General features: G+C 44.0%; 1 protein-coding gene across 8 annotated transcripts in view; it reads left to right on the top strand.

Moving 5' to 3' along the window:
* The window catches only part of KLHL29 (kelch like family member 29), a 594,606-nt gene that overhangs the window by 506,056 nt on the left and 61,866 nt on the right, over positions 1-26,684 (top strand). For all 8 annotated transcript variants that reach the window (XM_053285144.1, XM_053285141.1, XM_053285142.1 and 5 more), the window contains one exon: positions 26,020-26,218. In XM_053285144.1, coding sequence (XP_053141119.1) covers positions 26,020-26,218 — 199 coding nt within the window. The remainder of the gene's footprint in view (positions 1-26,019; positions 26,219-26,684) is intronic.

Here is a 26,684-nt window from a genome sequence, read left to right as displayed (position 1 = left end):
GTGGGTGCGCGGCCCAGCGAAGGCAAAGACAATGACACTCGTCTGCCGGGGAAGGCAGGTGAACTCCTGCCTTCCCCGCAGACCTCTGTGAGCAGCGGCATGAGGCTGTGTGCTGGACCTCATTGTTTCACATCCATACTATCTTTAGCATAGATTTACAGTATGAGAGACATTTTTTCCTACTTAATTTAATGTATATACCATAATGTGAACAAGTCCTCAAACCTCATTGAACCTATCCCTGTCCAGGGAAATAAAGAGTAACTCCTCAGCAGCATACGTATCCCCATATCTCTAGAAATGTGCAATTCAGTGAGGTCATATCTGACACAAACCAGTTTTTCTGCCAATTTCTCTGCCCACAAAGATCATACAAAAGGCATAAGAACTCTACCTGAGCCTTTTACAAGCAACAGAAAGAACAGCCTCATTTCCCTATTAGATATTCTCATTCCTAAATAAAGGGGTTATAGTTGCAAGAGAATTAATAAGTGTGTGTGTGTGTGTGTGTGTGTGTGTGTGTGTGTGTGTGTTTTTAATACAGGTGTTTTGAAGAATTAGAGCAAGAGAAATAAGCCTCTTAGGCCCTCAGGATATAGCAATAGGATAAGTTAGCATAATATTAGGGATCACATTCTGTCCAGATGAAGTTCGTGAGATGTGGATTTTTACCTACCCTGTACTGAAAGGTTGGATCTAATAACAGTATATTTGAAACCAGCAAGGACATAACCTGACCTCTACAAAAGATATCACATTGACACAACCACCCCAAATCCAGCAGTTCTATAGCTCCTTGACTATAGTTGCTTAACTATAGCCTACCCTTGCCCAATAATGAGTTTGCAAATATGCCCTAAGCCATTTCTAGCCTTTTCCCACCTCACTGCGCCATCAAGCTCCAAGGCTAAAAGTTAGCCTGGCTGAGGGAAACATTGACTGGGCAGAGCATTTGCATTCTCAATCCTGCCCAGTGAGATGAGTTAGTCATAACTAACTCAAGTCCCATTAATGTCAATGGGACTTAGTCTGGATACTGCCCATTGATTTCAATGGTGCTTATTCATGACTCCCCACTATAAAGTATTGAATCAGAGCTGTAGTCCTTCCAGAACTATAGGGTCATCTCTCCTACTGGCAGTATGTCTTATCCTTAGCTCTCATGGATTGTTTCTAATGAAAGCTTTCCTCCTGGGCATATTGCCACAGGAGGGCATGATCCAGACTGCCCCAGGGGCAAAGCCCCCTCTGTCACACTGTGGTCCTAATTTGGATTGAAGCCCCGCACAGCTATTATTTGCATTTTTAAAACAAATTCTGCCCTAGCCATTCTGCAGTTGTGCTGTCTAGCTTGACCCTTAGGCAAACGACTCTCCCACTTCTATCTCTCTGAGTTTCCTTTACTTAAGACTAAGATAAGAATCAAACCAGAGCCCTTGTAATGCAAATAATTTTCTCTACTATGGAGCTGTGCACCTAAAATAAAACAGAGACCAATGGGAAGAAATGTTAGGTAATAAGTAAGATGCTTTTGATTGATAGATTAAGTGCTGTCAAGTCAGTGTCTCTTAGCGATCATAAATAGATTCTCTCCAGGATGATCTGTCTTCAACTTGGCCTGTAAGGTCTCTCAGTGGTGCATTCATTGCTGTTGTAATCGAGTCCATCCACCTTGCTGCTGATTGTCCTCTTCTTCTCTTTCCTTCAACTTTCCCCAGCATTTTCTCAAGGGAGCTGGATCTTCGCATAATGTCTTCAAAGTATGATAGTTTGAGCCTGGTCATTTATGCCTCGAGTGAAAATTCTGGATTGATTTGTTCTATGATCCATTTGTTTGTTTTCCTGGCTGTCCACAGTATCCTCAAAAGTCTTCTCCAGCACCAGAGTTTAAAAGCGCCAATACTTTTTCGATTTTAGTTCTTCAGAGTCCAGCTTTTGTATCCATAGAATGTCATGGGGAAAAACATTGTCCGAATTATTCTAGTCTTTGTCGGTATAGACACCTCACAGCATGTAAATATCCTTTCCAAGGCCTTCATTGCAACCCTACCAAGTGCTAGTCTGCGGCGTATTTCTTGACTGCTGGATCCTTGACTGTTGATGGTCGATCCTAAAAGGCAGAAGCTTTCCACTAGATCAATGTCTTCATTATCAATTCTGAGGCTGGTTGCTGTACCCGCTGTCATTAGTTTAGTCTTCTTTACATTTAGTTGTAGTCCCATTTTTTCACCGTGCTCCTTGACTTTCATTACTAGAGCTTGCAGATCAGCTGCATTCTCAGCTTTCAGAGTGGTGTCATCAGCGCAAGTTATTGATGTTTCTTTCTCCAACTTTAAAGCCACGCTCATCTTCTTTCAATCCAGCTTCTCTCAGTATACGTTCAGCATATAAATTGAATGAAGAAGGAGAAAGTATACAGCCTTGTCTTACTCCTTTGCCAATCTGGAACCAGTCTGTTTCATCATGTTCCGTCTGGACTGTGGCTTCCTATCCTGTGTATAGTTTTCTCATGAGAACAATGAGATGTTCTGGGATGCCCATTTTCCTAAGGGTATTATACAACTTGACATGGTCGACACAATCAATGGCTTTTCTGTAGTCAATAAAGCACATATTGACGTCTTTTTTGTATTCTTTGGCTTTCTCAATTATCCAACATGCATCAGCAATAATGTTTCTTGTTCCTCAGTCTTTTCTGAAACCTGCGTTGGATGATCCTGAGCATTATTTTGCTAGAATGTGAAAATAAGGATATAATGCAATAGTTTGTGCAATCTGTTAAGTCTCCTTTCTTTGGTATGAGTATGTAAACTGACCTCTTCCAATCTGTAGGCCACTGTGCCATTCTCCAAATTTGCTGGCATAGTTTGGTTAGAGCCTTGACTGATTCTTCTTCTGTTGCCTGCCATATTTCTGTACCTATTCCATCAATTCCTGTAGTCTTCTGACTTGGAAATGATGGTAAAGATGTTCCTTTCATCTCTGTTTGATCTTCTCTGAATCAATTACTATCTGTCCTTTGGTATCCCTTAACATACCAATTTGAGGTTGGAACCACCTTCTGAGATTTTTTGGAAATCTTTCCTTGTTTTTCCGTGTTTATTTCCATCCTCAAGGTCTTTAAAGAAGTCATTGTAGTACTGCTCCTTTTCTCTTCTAACAACTTTTTGAAATTCCCTATTAAGTTCCATCCCGAGGTATTTATCTTTCTTGACTTTGGCTTCTCTCCTCTTCTTGGCAATTCCCACCGTCTGTTATGACATCCATTTTGCTTTCTTCTGTTTTTTGGTCTTTGGCAGTCTCTTTTCACATTTGTCCTTAACAACTTCTTTGATTTGATTCCACAGTTTCTCTGGTTCCCTATCAATGAGGTTCAGAACTTCAAAGTGGTTCCTGAGGTTCTTCTTGAAAATGGTGCGTACATTCTCAAGATCATACTGTGGAAACTGGATAGCTTTGTTTTTCTGCTTTAGCTTGACTTGGAACTGGCTTGACTTGGAACTTGCACATGACCAGTTTGTGATCTGTTCCATAATCGGCCCCAGCCACGTTTTTGCTGTTATAACTGAGCTCTTCCACTTCCTTAATAATGTAATCAATTTGATTTTTGTGTACTGCATCTGGTGATGTCCATGTGGGCACCGCTTTGGTTGTTTGAAGAATGTGTTAGCAATGAAGAGATCATTGGCTTGGCAGAATCTAATAAATTGTTCTCCTGCTTCATTTCTGTTTCCTAGGCTATACAGTCTGACTGTGTATTCCTCCTTACCATTTCCAACTTTGACATTTCAGTCTCCAACCAGCACAAACACATCTTGCTTACATGTTCTGTCAATTTCAGACTGAACTTGAACATAAAACTCATCAACTTCCTCCTCTTCTGCATCAGTCGTTGGGACATAGACTTGAGAAATTGTCATGTAAAAGGGTTGGCCACAAAATCTAATTGATATTAGTCGGTCAGTGACTGCATTGTACCCAAGTACTGTCATTGCTATAGCCTGCCTATGAAAGCAACACTGTTCCTTCTTTGTTTTTTGTGTCCTGAGTAGTAAACGGTATGATTTTCTGACTGAATGTGTCCTATTCCAATCCATTTTAATTCACTGATGCCCAAGATGTGCCCAAGATGTCAATCTGTAGTTGATTCATTTCCTCTTTCTCTGTGTCAAGCGTTCCCATATTCATGCTTCTTACATTTCACGTTCTCATTGTAATTCTGTCTTTGCAGCTTTGAATTTTCTTTTCCCACATGGCAACATCAGCTGCTAGACATCCAAAAGGCTTTAATCTAGGGATATGCGGACCAGTCTGGCGGTCCGGAAGTTCGGGACCGAACCGAAACACACACACCCATTCTGTCCGGACCAGAACCGAACCTCCGGACAGTTTGCGGGTGTGTTTTTTATTATTATTAATTTTTTTTTAAAAAAATGTAAAAGTACCTTTAGCCCCTTCAGGGGGCTTCCTGTATGCAGCGGCGGGGGGGGGGTGTGTGTGCGAGGGTTCCCCTTCCCCCCACCGGCCTCTGAAATCACCGCAGCAGCCCAGGAAACTAATAATTTTTGGCCCGTTGGGGCCTCTGTAGTGCGTAGCAGCGGCCATTTTGGCCACCGCCGCACATGCATAAATGGCCTTAGTGTGGCCTGGCATGGCCCACAGCCTCGCAGAGGTCATTTGTGCATGCTTGCCGGCCATTTTGTTTTTTCCAATGTGGCCGTCGTGCATGCGTAAATGACCTCTGCGAGGCCGTGGGTCATGCCAGGCCTTGCAAAGGCCATTTACGCATGTGCGGTGGTGGCCAAAATGGCCACTGTGCGCACTTACGGAGGCCCGAACGGCCCAAAAAGAATCATTTTACCTGGCCGCAGCAGTGATTTAAGAGGCCAGCGGGGAGAGGGGGAACCTTCGCAGACACACACACACACACACACCCATGGACTACAGGAAGCCCCCTGAAGGGGCTAAAGGTACTTTTTGGATTCAACTTCCCCCATACCACATGGGCATAATCTATCCTCCCTAGGAATCCCCAGAAACCTCCCTGAGAGCACCGCTGAAGGTAACATATCATGTCTTGCTCTGAAAAGGCCCTCTGGTAGCACATCATGCTCAAGGCATTCAAATAAGCAGCAGGGCCCCAATTAGAACTGCTTAAACCCAGCCTCCTTTTAGTACGATCAGGGATTCGGGAGAATTCTTGTTGGATTTCAGAGTCCAAGAGTATTTGTTTCAGGATCTGCCTAGCCTGGTCGTGACTTAGCAGGACCAGGTAGTCCATAGTGGCCAACAGCTGTAATAAAAATTGATTGATTGATTGAGGTAGTCCATAGACAGACCCAAGGACACAATTTTGTCCTGAATAGCCTGGGCCCAAGTGGGCTGGAATACATCCGCCAAGATAAGAGAAATCCATCCTCGGTGTGTGTGTGTGGGGGGGGGGGAGAATCTGACTTTAAACCAATAGGTCAAAATAGACAACCAGGCCCAGATCTCGATCTTCAGAACACCCAACTCAAACCTTAATAATACATTGGAGACGCATGTAGGTACTCTTAAGTAGAGCCCTAAGGAAGTCATTTTGAACCACATCCATAGACTTATATGAAGGAAAAGGACCAAGTTGCGCCCCATATAATAGCTGGCTCCTAACTTTGGCCACAAATAATTTCAAGGCGGCCGAAATGATCTCAACTCCTTTAGAATAGAAAAATCTCCAGATAGCCAGAGAACTTATCCGTGCCATAAGAATACCTTGATCTATATGCGCCTTCCATGAACCCCTTGCTTACAGGGTCACACCTAAATATCTATATGGAAAGACCTGTTCTAACTGTTGATCCTCAATCAACCATCTTAACTGCCTAGGTCTCCTTGCAAAAATCATTACTTTGGATTTCGAGTAATTGATCAGAAGATGATTGGCTCTATAGTAGAGGGCCAATCTTTTCAATGCTCGCCTCAGGCGCAACGGAGTCCTAGCTAAAATAGCAGCATCGTCTGCATAAAGAAGAAGAGGAATGCACACACCTGCTGCAGATGGCAAATGTAGGCTGGAATTGGTTAAACAAGGGGCCAAGTCACTGAGATATTAAATTAAAGAACAAGGGGGCAAGGATACATCCCTGCCTCACTCCTTTATAGGTAGGTATAGGTTGTGAAAGCTCCCCTTTAGGATGACATCTAACCCTGATGTTCAAGCCTGAATGAAGCTGTTGCATTAAAAAAAGAAGCTGCTTGTCGATGTTTGTTTGAGCTAGCTTCTCCCAAAGCAGTCCTCTAGATATAGAGTCGAATGCCAATTTAAAATCAATGAGAGCCACATACAAAGCCAACCCAGGCTTATCTCCGTATTTTCTGATCAGATGACGGAGGATAAAGACCTGATCAATGGTAGATGGTCCAGTTCAAAACCCGGCCTGCTTATCCCCCAAAACACTCTCATCCTCCATCCAGGCATGAAGTTTGGCTAAGAGGTGCCTGGCATACAGCTTGCTGACTACACTTAACAGTGAAATAGGCCTATAGTTTGAGGGGAGATTTCTTTCCCCTTTCTTATAAATTGGCACTATAACAGCCATACTCCACTCTTTCGGAATTTGTCCAGTGGAGTCTATATAGGTGAAAAGTCTGGCCAGCAAGGGGTCCACCATTCAATATCCAATTGGATAGCCTCAGGGTTAATACCATCAAATCCTGGGGCCTTGCCAGTTTTCATTTCACCTATTAATTTTTTCACCTCCAATACCAATGTCACCTTTAAGGTGGCCAAATTCTGTTCTATTGCAGTATTGTTACGGCAGCAAGCTTGTCTTTGATTAATTTTAAAATTTTACTGATTATTTATTTGTGGATATTTGTCTATATATTTACATATTTCCTTTTTTCCAATTGTATCTTTCTATGTTATGAGATGTTTTGTTTATGTTATGTTATGCTGACCTTGGGTCGCAAATAAAGAACTTTGTACTTTCGTAATTTGGTACTTTTACATGTATTTTTAAAAAATTTAAAAATCTGTGAACTGTCTGGACCTAGACTGGACCGAGGGGTGGGTGGGTGTGTTTGTTGGAGGCCAGACCAGACTTGGCCGGTCTGGTTCAATTCCGGTCTGGACTCGAACCAAACCAGGCCAGCCAGTTCCGTGTACACCCCTACTTTAATCTAACCGCATCATAAACTCCATCGGTATGCTGAGAGATCCTCAGCTCTTCCTCAGTAGTATGTTGGGTACCATCCAACCTGCTGTGCCCATCATTTGGCACTACATCGACAATCATTCTTTCTTGTCTCTCCATGTGGTTTTCTTGGTAAAATACACGAGTGGTTTACCATTGCCTTCTCCTGCTCAGTATGAAATGCTGCCTTTGTCATTGTCACTGAAGTGATCATCCGCCTCCAGCACATTCCTGTATCGCTGCTGCCCAATATAGGTGCCTGCTTTATCTAGCTGGGCAGCTGGGTTAACCTTCGCACTTTGGGTGACCCTACTGGGAGTATACCTCCCAGCATACCTAGCTCATCCCTCCCAGGAATATCCCTCCCAGGAACACACACACACACCTGCCACAGTGAGGCAGCATAGCAGGATTTGGATTCTTTACTTAGTCTTAATTGATATGCTGTCCTTGGAGCTATGTTAGGTGAGGTAAAGATTTGACACGTTTTCAGAATCATACATTGATTCAGTTTTTATATCAGCAGTCATATAAAACTGCCATGCTGAAATTGCCCCTTTTTAATGTACATGCTCAACAGTGTTGGTCTGTTTGAAGCACTGTGCCAGGTCAAAATGTCCAGTTATAAAACAGAATGGTTTGCCTGTAAAAAATATTAATGATCATCCTATAAAATTCTGTAAAAGCTCTATCTAAACAGTAGCTTAATGGCACCTCAGAACTCAAGGTTTGTAGAGAAAGTGGAGGTAATTTACAAAACAGCAAAGTAATTGATTCAAGGATATGAGGAGCTGATTGGAAAAGAAGATTACAAGAAAAGAACATGCATGAGTTGGCAAAAAAACAGCAACCCACACAGGTAAAGGGACAAGAAAATCAAATTGCTTGTGCTAGGGAGAGGGGAACCTAAGGTGAAGCAGAGTGATCCACACAATTGATTTAGAAGTCTCAAACACTTAGTTTTTGTGTAGTCATACCACGTTAGCTTGTATTCTCTCTGCCATTTGTGGTTATGAATTCACAGCAATGCTAGGTTCCATAAAGCTTTCTACTCTACTTTTATTTTCCCTTCAGCTCCTCACCTCCACCCCCTTTAAAACATGTCTTTATTTTAAATCTTGTGTGCACAAACTGTTATGGACTACTAGGCCATCGTACCCCCATTGGCCTGTTAACAGTGTGCAGAACCCCAAGCCACAGAAGGGGGGGGGAGAGTTCAAACTAATGTTTCAGAATGGAACTCATTAGTATAAACGTGAAAATGAAAAGGGCAGGATCTAGCATCACACCAGAATATCATAACACAAAATGATGTAGCAAGGGTGGAGGGTGCTTGCCAGCAGCTTTGGGACAGGTTGTTGCCATTGCCGGTCCTTCCCCTTGCTGCCTACATGTGCGCTGGCCGCACCTCCCTGTGTCAACATCAGACACAGGGGGCATAGCCTGTACTCAAAACGGGTTATGCACCCCCTGACTCCAGAGGTCCAGGGACATTTGTCACCCCCTCATCCAGTGCTGGCTATGCTATTGTGCAGTACTTGTGCTGGCTTTTAATAGATATTGCTTGTAATGGCACAACCATCAGGAAAATAGGAAATTGTTCACAAGTCATCCTCTAGATCAGAGATAGCGCACATGCAGAGCCTGTATGTGTTGGGTGTGTGTACATAGGCCTCTGTGTAGACAGGTCCTCCAGAACATAAAGGTTGGTTGTAGTGAGGGGTCAGGGCCAGGAATCTCACTCCTCTAAACACATTCCTTCGTACACACAAAGATATTTTGCACAGACTTAGGATGTTTGAAATTTAGTAGCTAAGGCTTCATATTTGGTGTTTGCTTCTTGTTCAAGTTAATTTAATCATGGATAACTTCTGTCCTCACAAACTTTAAAAATACTGGTGTGTGTGTGTGTGTGTGTGTGTGAGAGAGAGAGAGAGAGAGAGAGAGAGAGAGAGAGCGCTTATGACATGTCATTAGCATGGCTTGTATATAGTCCTTGTCGAAGTCTTTTTCAATCCTTGCCAGCAGCATTTGATAAATTTAGTAAATGGGGAGTTTTAAATCCTCCGGTTTATATTCTTTGTACTTATTTCTTTTCTTCCTCTTTTTTTATTTTTTTAAATCTCTTCAGTATATTTTTACTCTTGGGACACTATTCAATTATGAGACATACATTTTATGTTGCAAATTAATAAAGCATTAATAAGCTCACACAGAAGTAAATTCTATAACTAGATTCCCAACTGCCATTTATAACTTTCAGATATTCTAAAATCTTTGTTTAGATCCACGATTTCCTTTTGCCTAAGACGGGGCATCAAATGCTGTCCCACACCTCTTCATCTTTCTCTTGCACATGTGCACCTTCCTTATTTTTCTTTGCAGTGGCAGCATGACTCAGCACATATGCTTTTCCTCCTTTTCCCTTTTTCATGGGGGCAGTGGAAACAGCTACCACACTCCACCTTCTTTTCCTTCCTTGGTTGCTACTGGGCTGGCTATAAAAAAGGGAAGGAGACAGAAGAGGACATTATTCTTCCTTTTGAAAGGACGTGATGTGACCAAGAGGAACTGGAGTCAGAGGCGTAACTATAGGGGGGCAGGGGGGGCACATGCCCCGGGCACCATCTTTTCAGGTCACATGGGGGGCACCGCCATGACCAATTTTTTTTTTAAAAAAAAAATTAATACAAATTTCTCCTGCTCAGTGCAGCAGCGCTGCAGCAGTCAAGGGAGCGCGTCAGCGCCCCCTCCCCCATGAGCGGTCCCTTCCACACCACCCGCGCCCCCCCCCATTGCTTTGCTGGCAGCCAGTCAGTGGCCTGGCTTGGTGGCAGGCGCCTTTCATGCTGCTCACTGCGCCTGCCCTTGGCTGAGGCTCGCTCGCTCCGTCGCTCGCTTAGTCTGGAACAGCCAGAAAGAGGCGCTCTAGTGGCTTACCAGCCAGAGGGTCTCTAGTCAGTGATGCACGCATGCGCGACTCGGCCGGCGTGCCGAGTCGCGCTGCGCATGCGTGCGGTGCATCCGTCCTCCTCTGTTTGCCTCCACGTGGTGGCACAGTCGCCGTTGCGGAGGTTGCTGGGGCTGGGGCTGCACTGCAGCAGGCGCAGGCAGGACAACGAGGACACACACGGACACCCGCACGGAAGAAAGGATTCGGCGGCGGGTGGGTGGAAGCAGCAGACCAAGTGTCAGGGTGAGAAATTGAATGAGTTGCAAAAACTACAGAAGCCACATGTGGGGGGGGGAACATGTTAAAGAATCAGGCTTTTATTTAGCTGCCTAACTATGGTTCTCAGGTGCCTAACAGGTATTAATGTTTGCATTATACGCTCCTCTCTCCACCCCAAAAGAAAGAAAAACAATCATAAAGATTCTTTGGCACTCAATCTTAAATGCATGCATGTATATGGAACTGAGAGTCAATTCCCACAGCCTGGGTAGTACAGCAGTGTGAGTTGACTCAAGCAGTGTAACATAGCTGCCTGTGCATTGTTACAAGGTGTTTCAAGAGAGTTTTACCATGAGTTCTGCTTGCTGGCATGCTCGTTTTTGCACTGTGAAAGCTTGCCTTGTGATCTCAGTTTACGCTGAAGTGCTCCTATAACAGCTCCATCTCAGAAAAACCTGCAGTGTTAGCTTTAACAAGTGCCTGTGGTATCCTGCTAAAGACACAAAGTTTGGCAAGAAAAATGGGGGAGGGGGTTATATGCCAGGACCTTTGGAGATATTCTCTTGCTTGTGAGGAAAAACCAAAGTATAATGTGGTGTGTATTATCAATCATTGCATCATAATTCTGTTGTTTGAGATACAAGCCAACTCCACAGGGTTGTTGCTTGTGAGGAAAAACCTAAGTATAATAGCAATAGCAATAGCAATAGCACTTACATTTATATACCACAAAGCTCTCTAAGCGGTTTACAATGATTTAGCATATTGCCCCCAACATTCTGGGTACTCATTTTACCGAGCTCGGAAGGATGGAAGGCTGAGTCAACCTTGATGTAGTGTGTATCATCATTGCATCATAATTCTGTTGTTTGAGATACAAGCCAACTCCACAGGGTTGTTGCTTGTGAGGAAAAACCTAAGTATAATATGGTGTGTATCATCATTGCATCATAATTCTGTTGTTTGAGATTCAAGCCAACGTCACAGGGTTGTTGTGAGGAAAAACACATGTGTGTCAGTCAGATGTATGCTGGGGGGGCGGCGGCAGGGGAGGCACGGTGGGGGGGGCGCAATTTCAGTGCTTGCCCCGGGCGCCGTTTTCCCTAGTTACGCCTCTGACTGGAGTCATGGCAATGGAGCCACCACCACCAGATAAGGGTTGTGTATGGGGAGGGTGAGGGGATTGGTGAGGGGAGTGTGGTATGGAGTGAGATTGGTGGATGATACACTTTGCATACCCTGGGTGTAAGGGGGACAGGGCAGGAGATTGGTGTGTTGGGCAGCAGCAGGTTTAAGATTGAGGGTGGTGACTTGCCACACCACCTCAGGCTTGGGCCATGCCTGAACCCATGGCAATAGACGATGCATGAATGAAAAGTTCATTTTTGTATAAATGAAAAAGAACATAAAATAAAACTCTTTCCCCTTTAAATTAGCAAATGCTCGTGTGCTGCTGTGGGCACTGCCTGCAGAACAAAATAGCAGCTCCATTTTATAACTAACAGGTTTAGGTAACTGTGCTGCCATGAAGATGTCATATTAGAACTTTGTTTGAGCAGGAAGTGGTAACTAGACCTCAGATTTATGCATAACTCCTCTCTGTTTTGTCTCCTAAAGCCCAGGTAAGACAAACATGACATGATGCTGTAAGGCTTTGTGTTCTGATGCCACTGAACTTTATCTTTCATGTGAGACTGTTTCTCCATTTTGAAAGATTGCACTGAAAGCCAATAAATAATACACAAAGTCTGGGATGCTTATCTAAACAGAGTCCAGATTCTTTATTTGACCTGGACCTAATATACCCCAGTATAGAAGACTTATTTAAACTAGATTAGATGTATAGGCAGGTCACAGTGAGATGTAGTGTACTGGAGGGGCAGGATATAATTATTATAAATAATGGTTACTCCAGCCATCAGCTGGCACCAGGTTAAAAATAAGAAATACAGATGGCCCTCGTTATTTGCAGGGGTTCTGTTCCAGCCTACAACCATGAATAACGAAACCACAAACAATGAAACCATGAGTCAATGGGATTTGTGGGGTTAGGTTCCAGAGCCCTGGAAAATGACTGAAAAATCACTGAAAAGATGGGGGAAGTAGAAATAAGGATGGAACACAGCATTGTACCTTGGCCAACTCAGCTCTCCCAGTTTCCCACTCTTCAGGTTCTCCAGCAGTAGCCCCCAGCTCCTCCAGTATTGCATAAGTGTGACGTTTTTCCCACCACACCACACAGTTGAAGTCCAACACTTAGCAGCACATGCCTCAGGCCTGATTGGTTGGTAGGTTGGCCAAAGAGGCAGCACAGTATTGGATCCAGTTCAAGTAAACACACACACAGGAGTTCCTTGACTCCACTGCTGGAGTTTGCAGCACTCCAGCTCCAGTCTTCTACTTGGAGCACAGATCAGACAGCAGAAGCAGGCCCTGACTTTGGCAAGAAAAGGATCTCCAGGTTCAGGTGTGTGAACTACAGGGGCTCAAGATGGCCAGGGCGTTGTCAAGCACCAGAAGGACCTTGGAGGCCAGATATGTCTGCACCTCATGCAGAAAGCAGTTACTGATCCAGTTAGAGAAAAGCACTGCACTTACACCACCCATGCTTTCCTGCTGGCTCTCCAGAAGACAGGAAGCTGGTTTTTATTCTTCCCTTTCAGGGCACAAGGGTTCTGTGCTCAGTATAGGAACCTGGGCTTGACCACTCAGTCCCCTGCAGCATTGCCACATATCTGCAGAGTGAGGTGGTCCTTGGCTGCCTTGAAACCAGCATTAATTCTTTCTCCTTTGCTGATGAAGGAACAGGATGGCATTTGCTTCCAAAATAGGCCTGTCTCAGCACTGAAGACCTGCTTGTGCCTGTACCCTATGGACTCAATCAGCCGCTCAAACTCTGCTGGAAATCTTTGTGCCACCTTGTGGTCTGCCAATGCTATTTCCCCTGCCAGCTTGACATTGTGGAGGCTGTAGTGGTGCTTGAATCTTTCAAACCAGCCCTTGCTCACCTGGAAACCACCCTCAGCACCTTCAGATGTTCCCATCACTTGACTGACTTCCACCGCAGACTGCCTGTAGCGCCGTAGCACTTTCATACAAATGACTGATCCACTCAGTGGCACATTCCTCTGGGCTTGGTCCTCTGTCCACAAACTGAGCGCCTTTCCCATCCATTCCATATGGGGCTCACGTGGATGGAACGTCACCTTAAGACTCGGAGATGTGCAAAATACCACACTTGCACAGATACTGGCTTTCTTGTTTTAATGTAGCAGACAGTGGACTCATTGATGCTTGTTGATAGAACTGCCTCAGGGATGACTGGACAACACCCCCAGTTGAAGTGAATGTGGGGAATTTAGCTCAAAAGGGGCAAGACAGTTCCAAGCAGTTTTAATTTATACAAGCGCCTGAACTCAAGAAAATTGGCTTGAGAGGTTCTACTTAACAAAAGTAGAAAAAACAAATAAAAGCAATAAGACTAGGTTATTAGGCAGTCCTCGCAGAAACATAATACAAATATGTTTAAAAACGGACTATTGTAAGGCACGTTTAGCTTAACGTTCCAAATTATGTGTAAATTCCCAGGTGGGCTAGAGATAGAGGGGTGAGGTTTCAGAAATTAGAGAGAGGGATAGATTCAGCCCTGAAGGAATCGGGCAAGAGGCTATATCATCTGTCCTCAAGAAGATCTGTCTCAGGCAGCTAGAGACTAACGTCCGTCCTGGGAGGTGAAGTGGAAAGCAGGAGACTTGTAGCAATTAGTGTGGAGGGATGCCCATGAGAATGGCTTCTCAGTGCACCTAGCTTCCTGCACCTGCTAGGTAAGCTGACTGGATTTCTGCTCAGGTGGCCTCAATAAAGAGAGGTACACTAAGGTGGTCTGCTGAAGTTACTGATGTAGTGGAGTCCAAGTTGTAAAGCACAAGAGAACACGAAGATGTTTTGCAGTTGGAGTCCTGAGTTGGAAGGACAAGGGAGCACTTGTAGCAGTGGAGTCCCAAGTGTATATACACAAGGATACAAATCAATATTTGGTATACAAATCAAATAAATAAATAAATAAAATAAGTGTATATACACGAGGAAGCACACTGAGTCATGGGGTTAGGGATACTTATATCCCAAAATGTGCCTTGGGGGCACTTTGCTGTTGTCATGTTCTTCTGAATAGGGGAGTCCAGACAGGCATTGTGTCTGATCATCCTTTCTGAGTAGGAAGGTGTGTGAATCACCTATTGTATGCAAGGCTGGTTGTAATGGAAACTAGGGTATGCAGGTGCGTCAAAATAGTATCCTGTTCTGGGACTGACTATCCCATTAATTCTATCAAACGTTTCGATGAGCATCTTTTCAAAGTTACGTCACTGTCTCATCCCTATTGTGAGTGAGTCTGCTGCTGCACTTGTCTTATCTGCGTTCCCTTCCTGGCCTAATTGTTTTGTTAGCCACTGGTGATATCTCTCATGCAAGAGGATTAGGGGAGTTTTAAAGTTCATCCTAAGTCCAAAATGACCTCAGATGCCAGATAACTCGCAATAGCTAGTTCTGGAGTCTGCATAGCTGGGCCCCCATATAGGGAGAGGGTGTGTGAAGCTAATCCCCTTTGCAATTTGTGTTACTTGCAGCCCAGATCTAGCCGTGACCAGTCCACTGCCAACTAAGCGACATGTCCCCATGTATAACATAAACTGGGAGCTCACATTGCGGTGTAGCTCCTGAGCATAGCAAAAGTGCAATCTCCAAACCTGGAGATGCAGCTGTGAACAGGGAGGCTTCTGGGAGCCAGGCAGAATAAGCTCAGCTAGTAACATGCTGTAATGGCATGCAACTAATGCTGTGCTGTCCCCACGAGCCAACATGTCCAGCAGTTTCACCTTCTCCTTCAAGGGCAACAGTTTGTGAGACCTTTTGTCACTGCCCTCAGCAGAGCACTCTGCTGTGCGCTTGCTCATTTAAACTGTGGAGGAATGAAAATTTTGTACAGTGCTGTACAGTAGAATATAATAATTGTGCCAGACAGCCACCACCACCACCACCACAAAACTGATAAAGGACAGGACTGTAAATGATAATTAAAATCAATTTTATATGGATACTAAAAATAATTTTTAATGGATACAGTACAGTACTTAAGATCAATTTTTAATAGAGACAGTATTTAAAATCAGTTTTCAAGTGATACTTAAAATCAGTACAGTATTTAAGATGAATTTTCACTGGATATTTGAAATCAGTTTCTAAAGGATACAGTATTTAAAATCAATTTTCATTAAGAGCATAAGAACAGCCCTGCTGGATCAGGCCCAAAGCTCATCTAGTCCAGCATCCTGTTTCGCATAGTGGCCCACCAGATGCTGCTGGAAGCCACAGGCAGGAGTTGAGGGCATGCCCTCTCTCCTGCTTTTACTCCCCTGCAACTGGTACCCAGAGGCACCCCGCCCCCGAGGCTGGAGGTGGCCTACAGCCCTCCGACTAGTAGTTGTCAATAGACCTCTTCTCCATGAAGTTATCCAAACCCTCTTAAAGCCATCCAGGTTGTTGGCTGTCACCACATCTTGTGGCAGAGAATTCCATAAGTTGATTATGCGTTGTATAAAAAAGTACTTCCGTTTGTTGGTCCTAGATTTCCCGGCAATCAATTTCGTGGGATGACTCCTGGTTCTAGTGTTATAGGAGAGGAAGAAGAATTTCTCTCTATCCACTTTCTCCACACCGTGCATGATTTTATAGACCTCTATCATGTCTCCCTGCAGTCGTCTTTTTTCTAAACTAAATAGCCCCAGGTGTTGTAGCCTAGCCTCATAAGAAAGGTGCTCTAGGCCCTTGATCATCTTGGTTGCCCTCTTCTGCACCTTTTCCAGTTCTACAATGTCCTTTTTTAGATGTGGTGACCAGAATTGTACGCAGTACTCCATGTGTGGCCGCACCATCATTTTGTATAAGGGCATTATAATGTTAGCAGTTTTATTTTCAATCCCCTTCCTAATGATCCCTAGCAGGGAATTGGCCTTTTTTACAGCTGACACTGTACATTGAGTTGACACTTTCAACAAGCTGTCCACCATGACCCCAAGATCCCTCTCCTGGTCAGTCACCGACAGCTCAGATCCCATCAGCATATACTTGAAGTTCATCAAAATTAAAATTGTGATAATTAGCATCTTACCAGGGCTGCACAATGCTGCAAGAGGCTCCTCTAAGATGTTCTACAGGCATGGCTCAAGAAAGGGCTCCCACAGGCTTGCCAAGGCGCCACAGAAATATCTCCCCAAAGGCTTCAAAAGCTCTAGAGCAATGGCTCCTAGGGCACTCAGTGGCTCCCTAAGGACACCAAAGGTTACCTGGCTACAAAATGCACTTAAAATGCCTTTGGGAAGCACAAAGAACTCTAAACACGCAGACCAAAGCATTCCTCCATCCTCTTCCAAACCTCTCTCTCAACCCACGAGCATATGCAGGAAGAGCATGACCATATGAGGATGCATCCGTGTGCCGATTGGTCAACCATTGTACCATTGGTCATTTATTTATGTATTTATGATTTATCATATTTATATGCCACCTGATATGTGTATCTCTAGACTTTGAGGCTGGGTCTATATTTCCCATCTGTGAATATGCGAAACCAGTTCTGGGACCACAGATAACGAGGGCCACCTGTACCTGGGTGGTTGCTCTGCACACCGTCTTTCAACCCTTATGCTTTGTCCCGCATGGCTGTTAATTCCCACATCTCAAGCCAGGAAATAAAGTTCTAAAAGAAGCTCTCCTGCTAGCATTGGACTTGGAGAGCTTCTTTTAGAACTTTATTGCATTGAAACAATATGCATTATTTCACTGGTCGAAACAAAGATTAGGGGCAGCTCCATACCTCTGTAGTATATCTGATTGCTGCATATACAGTATTGTCATACCTATAGATGTCCACAGGACTTTTCCAGGGGTGGGCAGAGACTGCAATCGTATACCCAATTCGCTGAGAGTAAGCGCAATTGAATTCAATTGGAGTGGCTCAGTCCGGGGGGAGGGCTGCCCCCTTGAGTCTTGCCCCCACCCCGGATGCCCATGGTTGCACCATTATCTCCCCAAACAAACATATAACATGTGGACACTGTCAGACCGAGCCTATATGCAGTTGAATATGAGACATAGGAGGAGCAATGTGAAGACTGCAGTTAACTTATTCTGACCCTGAAGCTTTTATGAAGACAGCAATTATCACCTGACCCACTGAAGCCTATTGGTGCACGTAAGGCTTCCTTGGCTGGTTTTTTTCCTACAGTTCCCTCCTTTTGGCCATGGCTGAGTAAAGGTGCTCAGCAGTGGCCTAGGGAGGCCAGCAGCGGCCTGATTCATCCCACTCCCAGCGGTCCCTCCTGCCATGCCCCCTGCATCTGATGTCAGATGCAAGAGGTGTGGTTTCACTCGCCAACGGGGCCGTGCCAAATTCTGGCCCGTGCTGTGTTCGCACCATGGCCAGGAGCACCTCTCCCTGCTTGAAAAAGCCAGACTGGGTCAGCTTCTCAAAAACAGAGCCACACGGAAGCCACATGTTTTCTTGGAAATAGTTGTGCATATTGTTTTGCTATGTCATATAAAGGCATTGGCGCTAGATCATTTAAAGTATGGAGTAATTATTCAGATCCATATTACAGATACTGAGCAACGGAATGTATGTGTGGTATTGATCTTAGAATATTCAGCCTTGACTATAATAGTGTGCTCTTTTGAACATTCACCTTAATATCTCTGTTTTGTCTTTCTTTTAACTATCTAGTACATTAATTTTCCTTATCTCTGCAATGAATTGCATGTTTTCCTACCGGTAGCATGGTTTGGTTTTTGTTAACTCCCTCCTCGTATTATGCTCAAAGAGATGAACCAGGGATCGCAGAAGACAGAAAACCCATATAAATTTTAATCCAATTTAGCTCCTGTGTTTTTACTGCTAGTTAATGTTTACTTACTCTAGTAGCACAAAAGGTCATTCTGTATGAAATAATAGTAACTATAGAAAGAGAGATGATTGTTTAAGGCAACAGGGAAACGTTATTTTGACCTTTCTGGGCATTACTGCCAAGAGTGTCAAAAAGCTTAATAGCTTTCCAATACAATATTTAAGCCGTAAGAAAATTGATGCTACAAAAAGTGAAGACTTTCTTTTTAAACCTAAATTGAAGCAGTCCCAAACAGAGTGCCTTGGGATGGGGATGGAATAGGAAATGTAAGGAGCAGACGGTTTTAGCGCTGACATGTGACAATGAAACCAGGCTTGGAATGATACATATCTGGCTAAAGCTTAGTTCCTACATATGATCAGCAATACCCGCTGAAGCAGAATACAGGAAAGGTCAGAAAGAAGACTAGTAAACAGACCAGAGAGGAATCCAAATAAGTGCTGCAAACCCGGAAAAGAATACCATGGCTGCTTACTACCCTCAAGCTGGAGGTAGGTTTGTGCCTGATGGGAAGAAAACGCACAGAGGATCATGTGACAGGACACTGCAGCTCCCTAAATTGGCCCTTCCATGTTCTCATTCTCAAGAGAAGACCTCCATGAACATTAAGGAGTGGCCTTAAGAAGCTGGAGGCCTGGAACAATTGCACAAGAAAGGATCAAAGTCTCACTTCCCAGTTGATGATTAAAGGCAGAAGTTCTGGATTCTCATCTGGCACTGCCTCATTCTCCTCCAGCTATGATTCTCTGCAGTCATAGCTCTGAGGCCTACTGTGGTCTTTGCCATCTTACAAGTCCGGCTTCGTTACTTTTCATGAAGTTTCAGCCTGATTTTAACCCAGCACTGTATTTAGGCCGCCTCCTCCTCTTTTCTCCTCCCGCTGTGGGGAAGAAAAAATTCAGCAAGCTGGGTAGTCAGTGTTTTGATTAGGATGTGTTATTTCCATGCTTCACAAAAGCAGTTTCTTTCCTACAAAGCCAGAGTCCACACCAGCCTCTTGATATTATCTTAGTAGCAGAGAACAGCTCAGGCATGCTATGGAGACGGTAACAAGTGAGCACCTCATCCTGGCATTGAGAGCACTAGACTCTCTGAGGGCTTTGTTTTAGATAAGTTCTAAGGTGGTGATCCTGCTTGTATGTGGTCATAAATATCTCCCTGGTTAGAGGCATATACCTCAGGTGCTCGGACACTTTCAGGACTTTGCTTTTCTGCTGAAGTTATGTTACATGGTGTCATGACTTCAAAAAAACAAAAACCAATGTGGAGTTCTAACTGTGTGTATGTATGTTTCTCTTCCTTGAATCCAAACATAAATATGCATGTAGTGTATAATGGATTGACCATACAGGAAGTTACTCTGGATAAGAGGAGTGGTTCATACAGTATAGAACAGTGGTTGCCAGCCCCTACACCAAATGCATACCCTTTGAAGGCTAACAGCTCAGAGGCATGCAAGAGGGGAAGAGGAAATAAGTACGGTAAAGAGATACCTTCCTCATCTTTTTCTCTCCCCACCTTCCTCTCACTTCTCCTCTTACAGCTGTGAACAAAAGACAGGGTTTTCCACCTCATACACAAAGTGCTCCTCTGGCAGAATCAGTCACTAGCCTAGAGGACCAGAACTCTGGCTAACATCTGACATTTCAGCAGACATGCAAATACACAGCGAGGCGAGTCTCACGATCGGTGAGACTCACTGGAGCGAGTTAGCGAAGAGAGCAGGACTTAGCCCGCTCTCTTCACAGACGATCCCCAGGCAGCCCTGGATGGCCAGATCGACCACACACACGACTGCTGGCTCCGTCACAGAGCCGGCGGGGATCAGAGATTGTGCAGCCCCCACAAGTTCCAGGATGCCCTGCACAAGTGAGCAACACACAACAAAAAAACCCGGGTTAGCAGAGCGCTCGCTCCACAAACCTGGCTAGGGGGTGGGCTTCTGAAGCGGGTGACCCACTTGGAGGTAACCGGGCTCGCCTGCAAGCCCGGTGGTTCTCATGGTCTGCTAAAATCGGGCTAGGCTCCCCTCACCCAATTTTAGCCGATTGTGAGAGTAGCCTCCCTGTCTTTTGAAATGATTGTTCACCCATTGCCTCACCCCTTGTTCAGCTCAACCTACTGTCCTATTGGATGAACCCGTGTTCTGAGGCAGATTCCACATTACCCTTCTGTGATACCAGTGCCTTGTTAAAGAAGGTTGGAGGCCTAGAAGGACAGTCAGCTCATACTGGCTGTTCTCTAGTCCTGACCCTCAACAGACATTGAGATGTCATACTTCATGTTACATACTGTGTTTCTGCCACTTTGCAGTAGTCTCTGTCTGCTGCAGAGTGAGGAAACGAACTACATAGCACTTGTGCCTAGAGCTGGTTCTATGTAGTGGATAGAATTAGTGCTAGATTTAGATTTGGAAGACCTGTGTGCAAATCCCCCACTCAGCCAAAGCCTCTCTAGGTGACTTTGAGAAAGAGCATATCTCTGTTTTGCATTTCCCATCTAAATATGGACGTAGTATTGGCATAGCTCACGAGTTTGTTGTGAAGAACAAAGTCAAGTACAAAGCTGAAGGTGCAGTCCAGCACATCATCATTCCTATTGAAATCACATGGATTTAAGTGTGCTTATGCAACCTAAAATAGCTATTTAAATGTACAGCATTGATATGCCCCTTTCTTAAAGTGAGTAAACCAGGCCTGGGGTGCTGTGAGTTTCAAAAACTTAGGATTATTCAGTTGATTTAAATGGAAGTTCACTGATACTTGTTGAGGCTTCATCTGTCGGTACGCAAAAAGTACTTCTTCACAAGTGTGTGACTTCCATGAAGTAAGACCCTGTCTGAAGAATAGTGTCAATTTTGAAAGATCTGAGGCAATAGTTCTCTTGAAATCTAAAATGAACTGCAAGCACCAACCTGAATATTCACATTTTGAAGTTTTCAGTCTGCACCTGCATATAAATAATGAAATACTTATTAAAGTTTGTAGCTTCAGTCTATTTCTGTGGTATAAAAACACATATCCATATTAGAATCTACCAAGATGGAGATAGAGCTTCTTTGGAAATCCAGCTCTGTGAATTCTACAAAATTCCCTTTGAGCAAGTTGTTCTGTATTAATAATAGCTAATAAAAATGAAAAGGAGAATAATAGAAATTACATTAAAATAGACTGCAATGGGAAATGATAAAAGAAAAGGAAGGAAACATAGCGGCAGATGGTAAGAAGGCTCAAATGCTAAATAGTGATTACTCCAGGCTTCAGAAAAAGAATAATGCTAACAAGATATTTAATACAATCATAGCTAACAAAGCTAGAGAGCATTCACAAATCAGAATTGGAAAGAAATAAGCTATGGAATGCCTTGATCACTTTAATGTACTTAAATCAGCAAAGTCAAATGAAATTCACCCTCTCTACTATATTGCTTAAAAGAGCTGGCACACACAAAAAACCACCCAGTTTGGTTTGCAGAAAGCTTCTATCCTCTTCCAGGGACTGTGAGATTATATATATTCTCAGATCCCTTGGCTTAAAAAATGAGATGATGCATAGCATCATGCCGTCAACGATCAACCAGAATTGGGAGGTGCAAGGGCAAGGGCTATCAGAGGAAACTGGGACATTCATTTCCAACACAGCCACCAGCTTTTATGAGACACAGCAACCTGTTTCAATTATTATTCGCTTTCACAGTGAGACACAAGCTCATACAAGAAGAGGGAAACAGAATGACATTCACTCCCTGTTCTAATTAAGCAAAGGTGTGTGAGCTCTAGCTTTAGTACTGCAGCTCTTGTTCTACCGTTTATCCCAATAGCCTCCTGTTTGTTAGTACAGAAAAAGTTGCAGAACTTCCTTTGTGCAGGTTTCATGCAGCACTTACGGAGGGAGAGCTTTTTTCCATCTAGCCTGAAAAAGGCTATATCAAGGCTGAGGCCATGGCACTTTCCAGTTAGCTGCTCAACAACAGCAAAATGCTTCCGTTCAGGCAAATCACATTCAAAACGTAAACAGCAAGGGGAGCAGTCTCACGGAAACTAACAACCCGAAAAAACAGCAACTTTTTTACGACAGATACACGTCATAGCACTATATTGCAGTGATTAAAATTGAAATAAGGCATCGGAAATGTGAACGGCACCTTGCTGTCAGTGTAGTTGTCACAACACAGGAAGTGTAGAAGCACACTTCCGAGATCCGCCATGACCCCGTTGCAGGGTGTAGTCTGGAAAGTGCCCATGCCTTGGTCCACAAAAATTAGAGAATTCCAGGCTTGTACTGTATCCAGTCTCCCTTTTCCAGCCAAGGTAGATGCATGGGCCATGGTTTCCCAGTTTGAAGTACTCCTGGATGATATAGATGTCTAACTATTTTCACGTTTATGTTGGGCCAAAATTGGGCCAGACTGAGATAGCCTTGCTTGGCAGCCCTCACTGTGAGAAAAACAGTGACATGTGATCTCTTTGATTCTCCTGGACCTCTCAGCAGCTTTCAATAACCTCAGCAACTGTATCAGTCTAGATAGAAGATCAACTGTCTGGGGTGGGAGGGTAGGAAACCATGCTCCAGTGGTTTTACTGTTAATAGTGAGAAGGTGCTTCTGGATGAGGACTGTTCTTCCTCACTGTGGGGAGCTAGTCCATCACTGTTCTATGTCTTTTAATATTTACGTGGAACTGATGGAAGAGGTTGTTCAGAGTTTGTCGTCAGTACGCAAGCTCTCTCTTTTTAATCTAAAATGCCTGTGGCAGGATAATCTTTTAATAACTTTCTGGAATTACTAATGAGAGTTGAATAATTTGAAACATAATTCAGGGACCGACATAGTTGCTCATGGTGAATAGTCCCGGAACTGGAGAAGTGGTGGAGTTGCCCATACCGGAAGGAGACTGTCTGCCTGATCAGTTTGTGCCTCAGTTCCTTTTCCGTGAGACAAGGTTGGAAGAAGTTAAATGGACTCTCCACCCCACACCCTGGGTCACAAAAGAAATCTCTGATTGAGCAGAGATTGTTCTGAGGTGCTCAGACTACTAGTGAACAAACCACTCTTCTGGTGGTCATCTCTGATAGGCCTTGATCCTTAATAGGTTTGCGTGTTTTCTTTCCCACTGGATTGCAATTCCATGGGATTCCAGTGCTCTGTCATTTAAATTTATCGGGGATTAGAGGCCTCTCTCCATATGGGAGAAGTTGTGAGCAATGACATGCCCCCACCAGTTTTCCCTCTAACAGGGATTCCTAGATGTTGTTGACTACAACTCCCAGAATCCCCAGCCAAAGGCCATTGTAGCTGGGGATGCTGGGAGTTGTAGTGAACAGCATCTGGGAATCCCTGTTAGAGGGAACACTGGCCCCCACCCTCAACCTCTAATCCCCTGTTAAACTTGTGTTCTTGGATGCCTCTTACCTCAGCTTGGCTGAGAATGCTGCAAGGTTAAACACCCCCAGGATTCTGTATTTAAGGCAGCTCTGGAAATCAGAGCTTTGCCACCCACTGCCATATGTTTGAGTCACTTCCTCTCCCTTTGAGTTAGTGTTACTTTTTAAAATGGAATTTATTAATGTTCATGACATATGTAGTTGATGGGGGATGGATGGGATAAGGGCACATTTGCTTTTAGAACAACTCCATCTTTTAATTCTTTTTCTTAAAGGTCCAAAGGAATGGGCCAATAAAAAGAAATAAGTTCATTTAAAAAAAAAAAAAAAAGGCCAGATCAGCCAAAAGCTATCTAGCTGGCAACACTGTCTGGTCACTTTTATGGTTCTTTGTGAATCTAAGCAAATTATGTCTTCACATTTCTCCCTTTGATAAGATAAAATTTAAAAAAAATCAGCCCTTACAGGTTGTCATACAGTCACTTTCACGTATGTATCTGAGGCATATATAGCTATATATATAGCTGCAGAATGCTTTTTTCATTCTCCTTGAATATGTTTCCTCTTTACTGTCTTCATTCTTGCTCCATTGAAACCATTCTGTCTATAAGTATGAACAGTTCGCCTAAGGAAGGAATTGTGAGTGATAATGAATGCTCTGTTACCTAAAGATCACAGGTGTTCAACTGACAGTTTTGAAACTATTAAAGGACACTTCTGATTCTTCCCGTGTTTGAATGAATTGTCCTAGCAATATCCTTGACTATTCTTAATCACCTTTTTTCATTGGTACAAATCTGCTCTGTCTGCCCGCATATTCTCCAAATGTTGTGCTTCTTGCTCTGAGGCAGTCTGTGATATTTAGAGAATGAACAGTTACAAAAATAAATCATTGCATGAATTCTTCATTTTATAACTTGCAATTTTCTCTCTGTTGTGGTTTTGCTTTCCGTTAAGCCTTGACTGGTGATGGATGTTTCCAGCCATTTAAATGTCCTTTGCACGATAAAGTTTATTTTATTTATGCTGGAAGATGGAGATATGACATCTGCATTTAATTATTAGCTCCTGGAGTTTGACTTCTAGCAAAACCTGGAAGAACATATTTGTTTTGCCAATGAACAAACCCCATGGCTTTATCAAAACCAAAGCTATTATTCAACATTCACCTTAGATGTTCTATAAACATAAACATAAACTTTTTTGGCATTTAAAATGCTATCAGGATAGCTATTTGTTTGAAACCAAGCAGCCACTCTTAAATTTCAAGGTGAACTGAGGAAATGGGAAAGATTACAGGAGGGCTTCTATGTGCAAGGTCTTAAACTCAGCATACATTCATACATTCAGTTTCAAATATTTGGGTACAAGACTGACGAGCTGCTATCTACTGAAGATGTTTTCCCCTGAGACCTAAAAACAGCCACCTAATGGGGCAGTGGGGAAATGACTTGACTAGCAAGCCAGAGGTTGCCGGTTCGAATCCTGGCTGGTATGTTTCCCAGACTATGGGAAACACCTATATTGGACAGCAGCAATATAGGAAGATGCTGAAAGGCATCATCTCATACTGAGCTGGAGATGGCAATGGTAAACGCCTCCTGTATTCTACCAAAGAAAACCACAGGGCTCTGTGGCTGCCAGGAGTCGAAACCAACTCGGTGGCACACTATGAGACCTAAAAACAGCCTTGAAAAGGTCTTTCTCTAAGCCAGGCCAGCTCAACTTAGGGCCCCCAGCTGTTTTTGGACTAAATCTCCCATAATCCCCAGCCACTGTGGCCAATAGCCATCTGCAGGAGGGCCAAAGTTGAGTAGCTGTATTTTGGCGTGGTGGGAGAAGGAGTGGAGATCTGGACTTGTGGTAGCAAGCATGACTTGTCTGCTTAGATAAGCAGGGTCTACCCTGGTTGCATATGAATGGGAGACTAGAAGTGTGAGCACTGTAAGATATTCCCCTCAGGGGATGGAGCCAGTCTGGGAAGAGCAGAAGGTTCCAAGTTCCCTCCCTGGCTCCTCCAAGATAGGGCTGAGAGAGATTCCTGCCTGCAACCTTGGAGAAGCCGCTGCCAGTCTGTGTAGACAATACTGAGCTAGATAGACCAATGGTCTGACTCAGTATATGGCAGCTTCCTATGTTCCTGTGAGAAGGAGGAGTGCAGAAACTGAAAACTTCTGAAAACTTAAACTGGTTCTATTACAAAAATGGAAGTGAGGGGGGGTCAAGTAAATGCCCTCTTGTTCCCTAGGTCAGCTAAAGGGCAAGAAAGACGTGTGGAGCCCAATCAACCTGGTTGTGTAAAGCAGTTGCTGTGTATTCTTTTCCAGTATGCTGCTGAGCTGCTGGCAGTGGTCCGCCTACCCTTCATCCATCCCAGTTATCTGCTAAACGTTGTTGACAATGAGGAGTTGATAAAGTCTTCAGAGGCCTGCCGGGACCTAGTGAACGAAGCGAAGCGTTATCACATGCTGCCTCACGCCCGACAAGAGATGCAGACTCCCAGAACCCGGCCCAGGCTATCAGCAGGTAAACCTCTGCTCACTTCAAAGATGAAGCTCTGGGATCAATCATTCTCTACAGCTGTTGATGGGATGGTTCAAGCTGTTTATAGTCCGTATATGGACTCAAGATTAAATAGCTTCCTTTTATCCCTCTCTGCGCCACTTCCAAGATGCAGTCAGAGGAGCAGATTGGGCAGTCGGGTATCCCGCTGTTCTCCTTCAGGTTGTGACACTGATTCCCCCTGTGGCAAAAGTATTGAGAGAGAAAGAGCATTCATCACACAAATCAGGGGCTAAGCCCCCAGCAGCAGCTTTTCTGTTAGAAAGATGCCATATTTTCAGGACAGTTCAAAATAGTCAATAGGGGAGAGCAGTGACTGTGTGTATCTGAAATTAATGGGTTATTTTTTTAAAAAAAAATCCCATTTGCAAGTTCCTGTGTCCTAAAGCAAGACCATGGCTTGGATCGAAAGAAGAGCAAGCAGAAATTT

This window comes from Hemicordylus capensis, chromosome 1 (genome assembly GCF_027244095.1).
Source record: "Hemicordylus capensis ecotype Gifberg chromosome 1, rHemCap1.1.pri, whole genome shotgun sequence".
NCBI classification, from domain to species: Eukaryota; Metazoa; Chordata; class Lepidosauria; order Squamata; family Cordylidae; genus Hemicordylus; species Hemicordylus capensis.
This window is presented reverse-complemented; position numbering and strand designations above follow the sequence as displayed.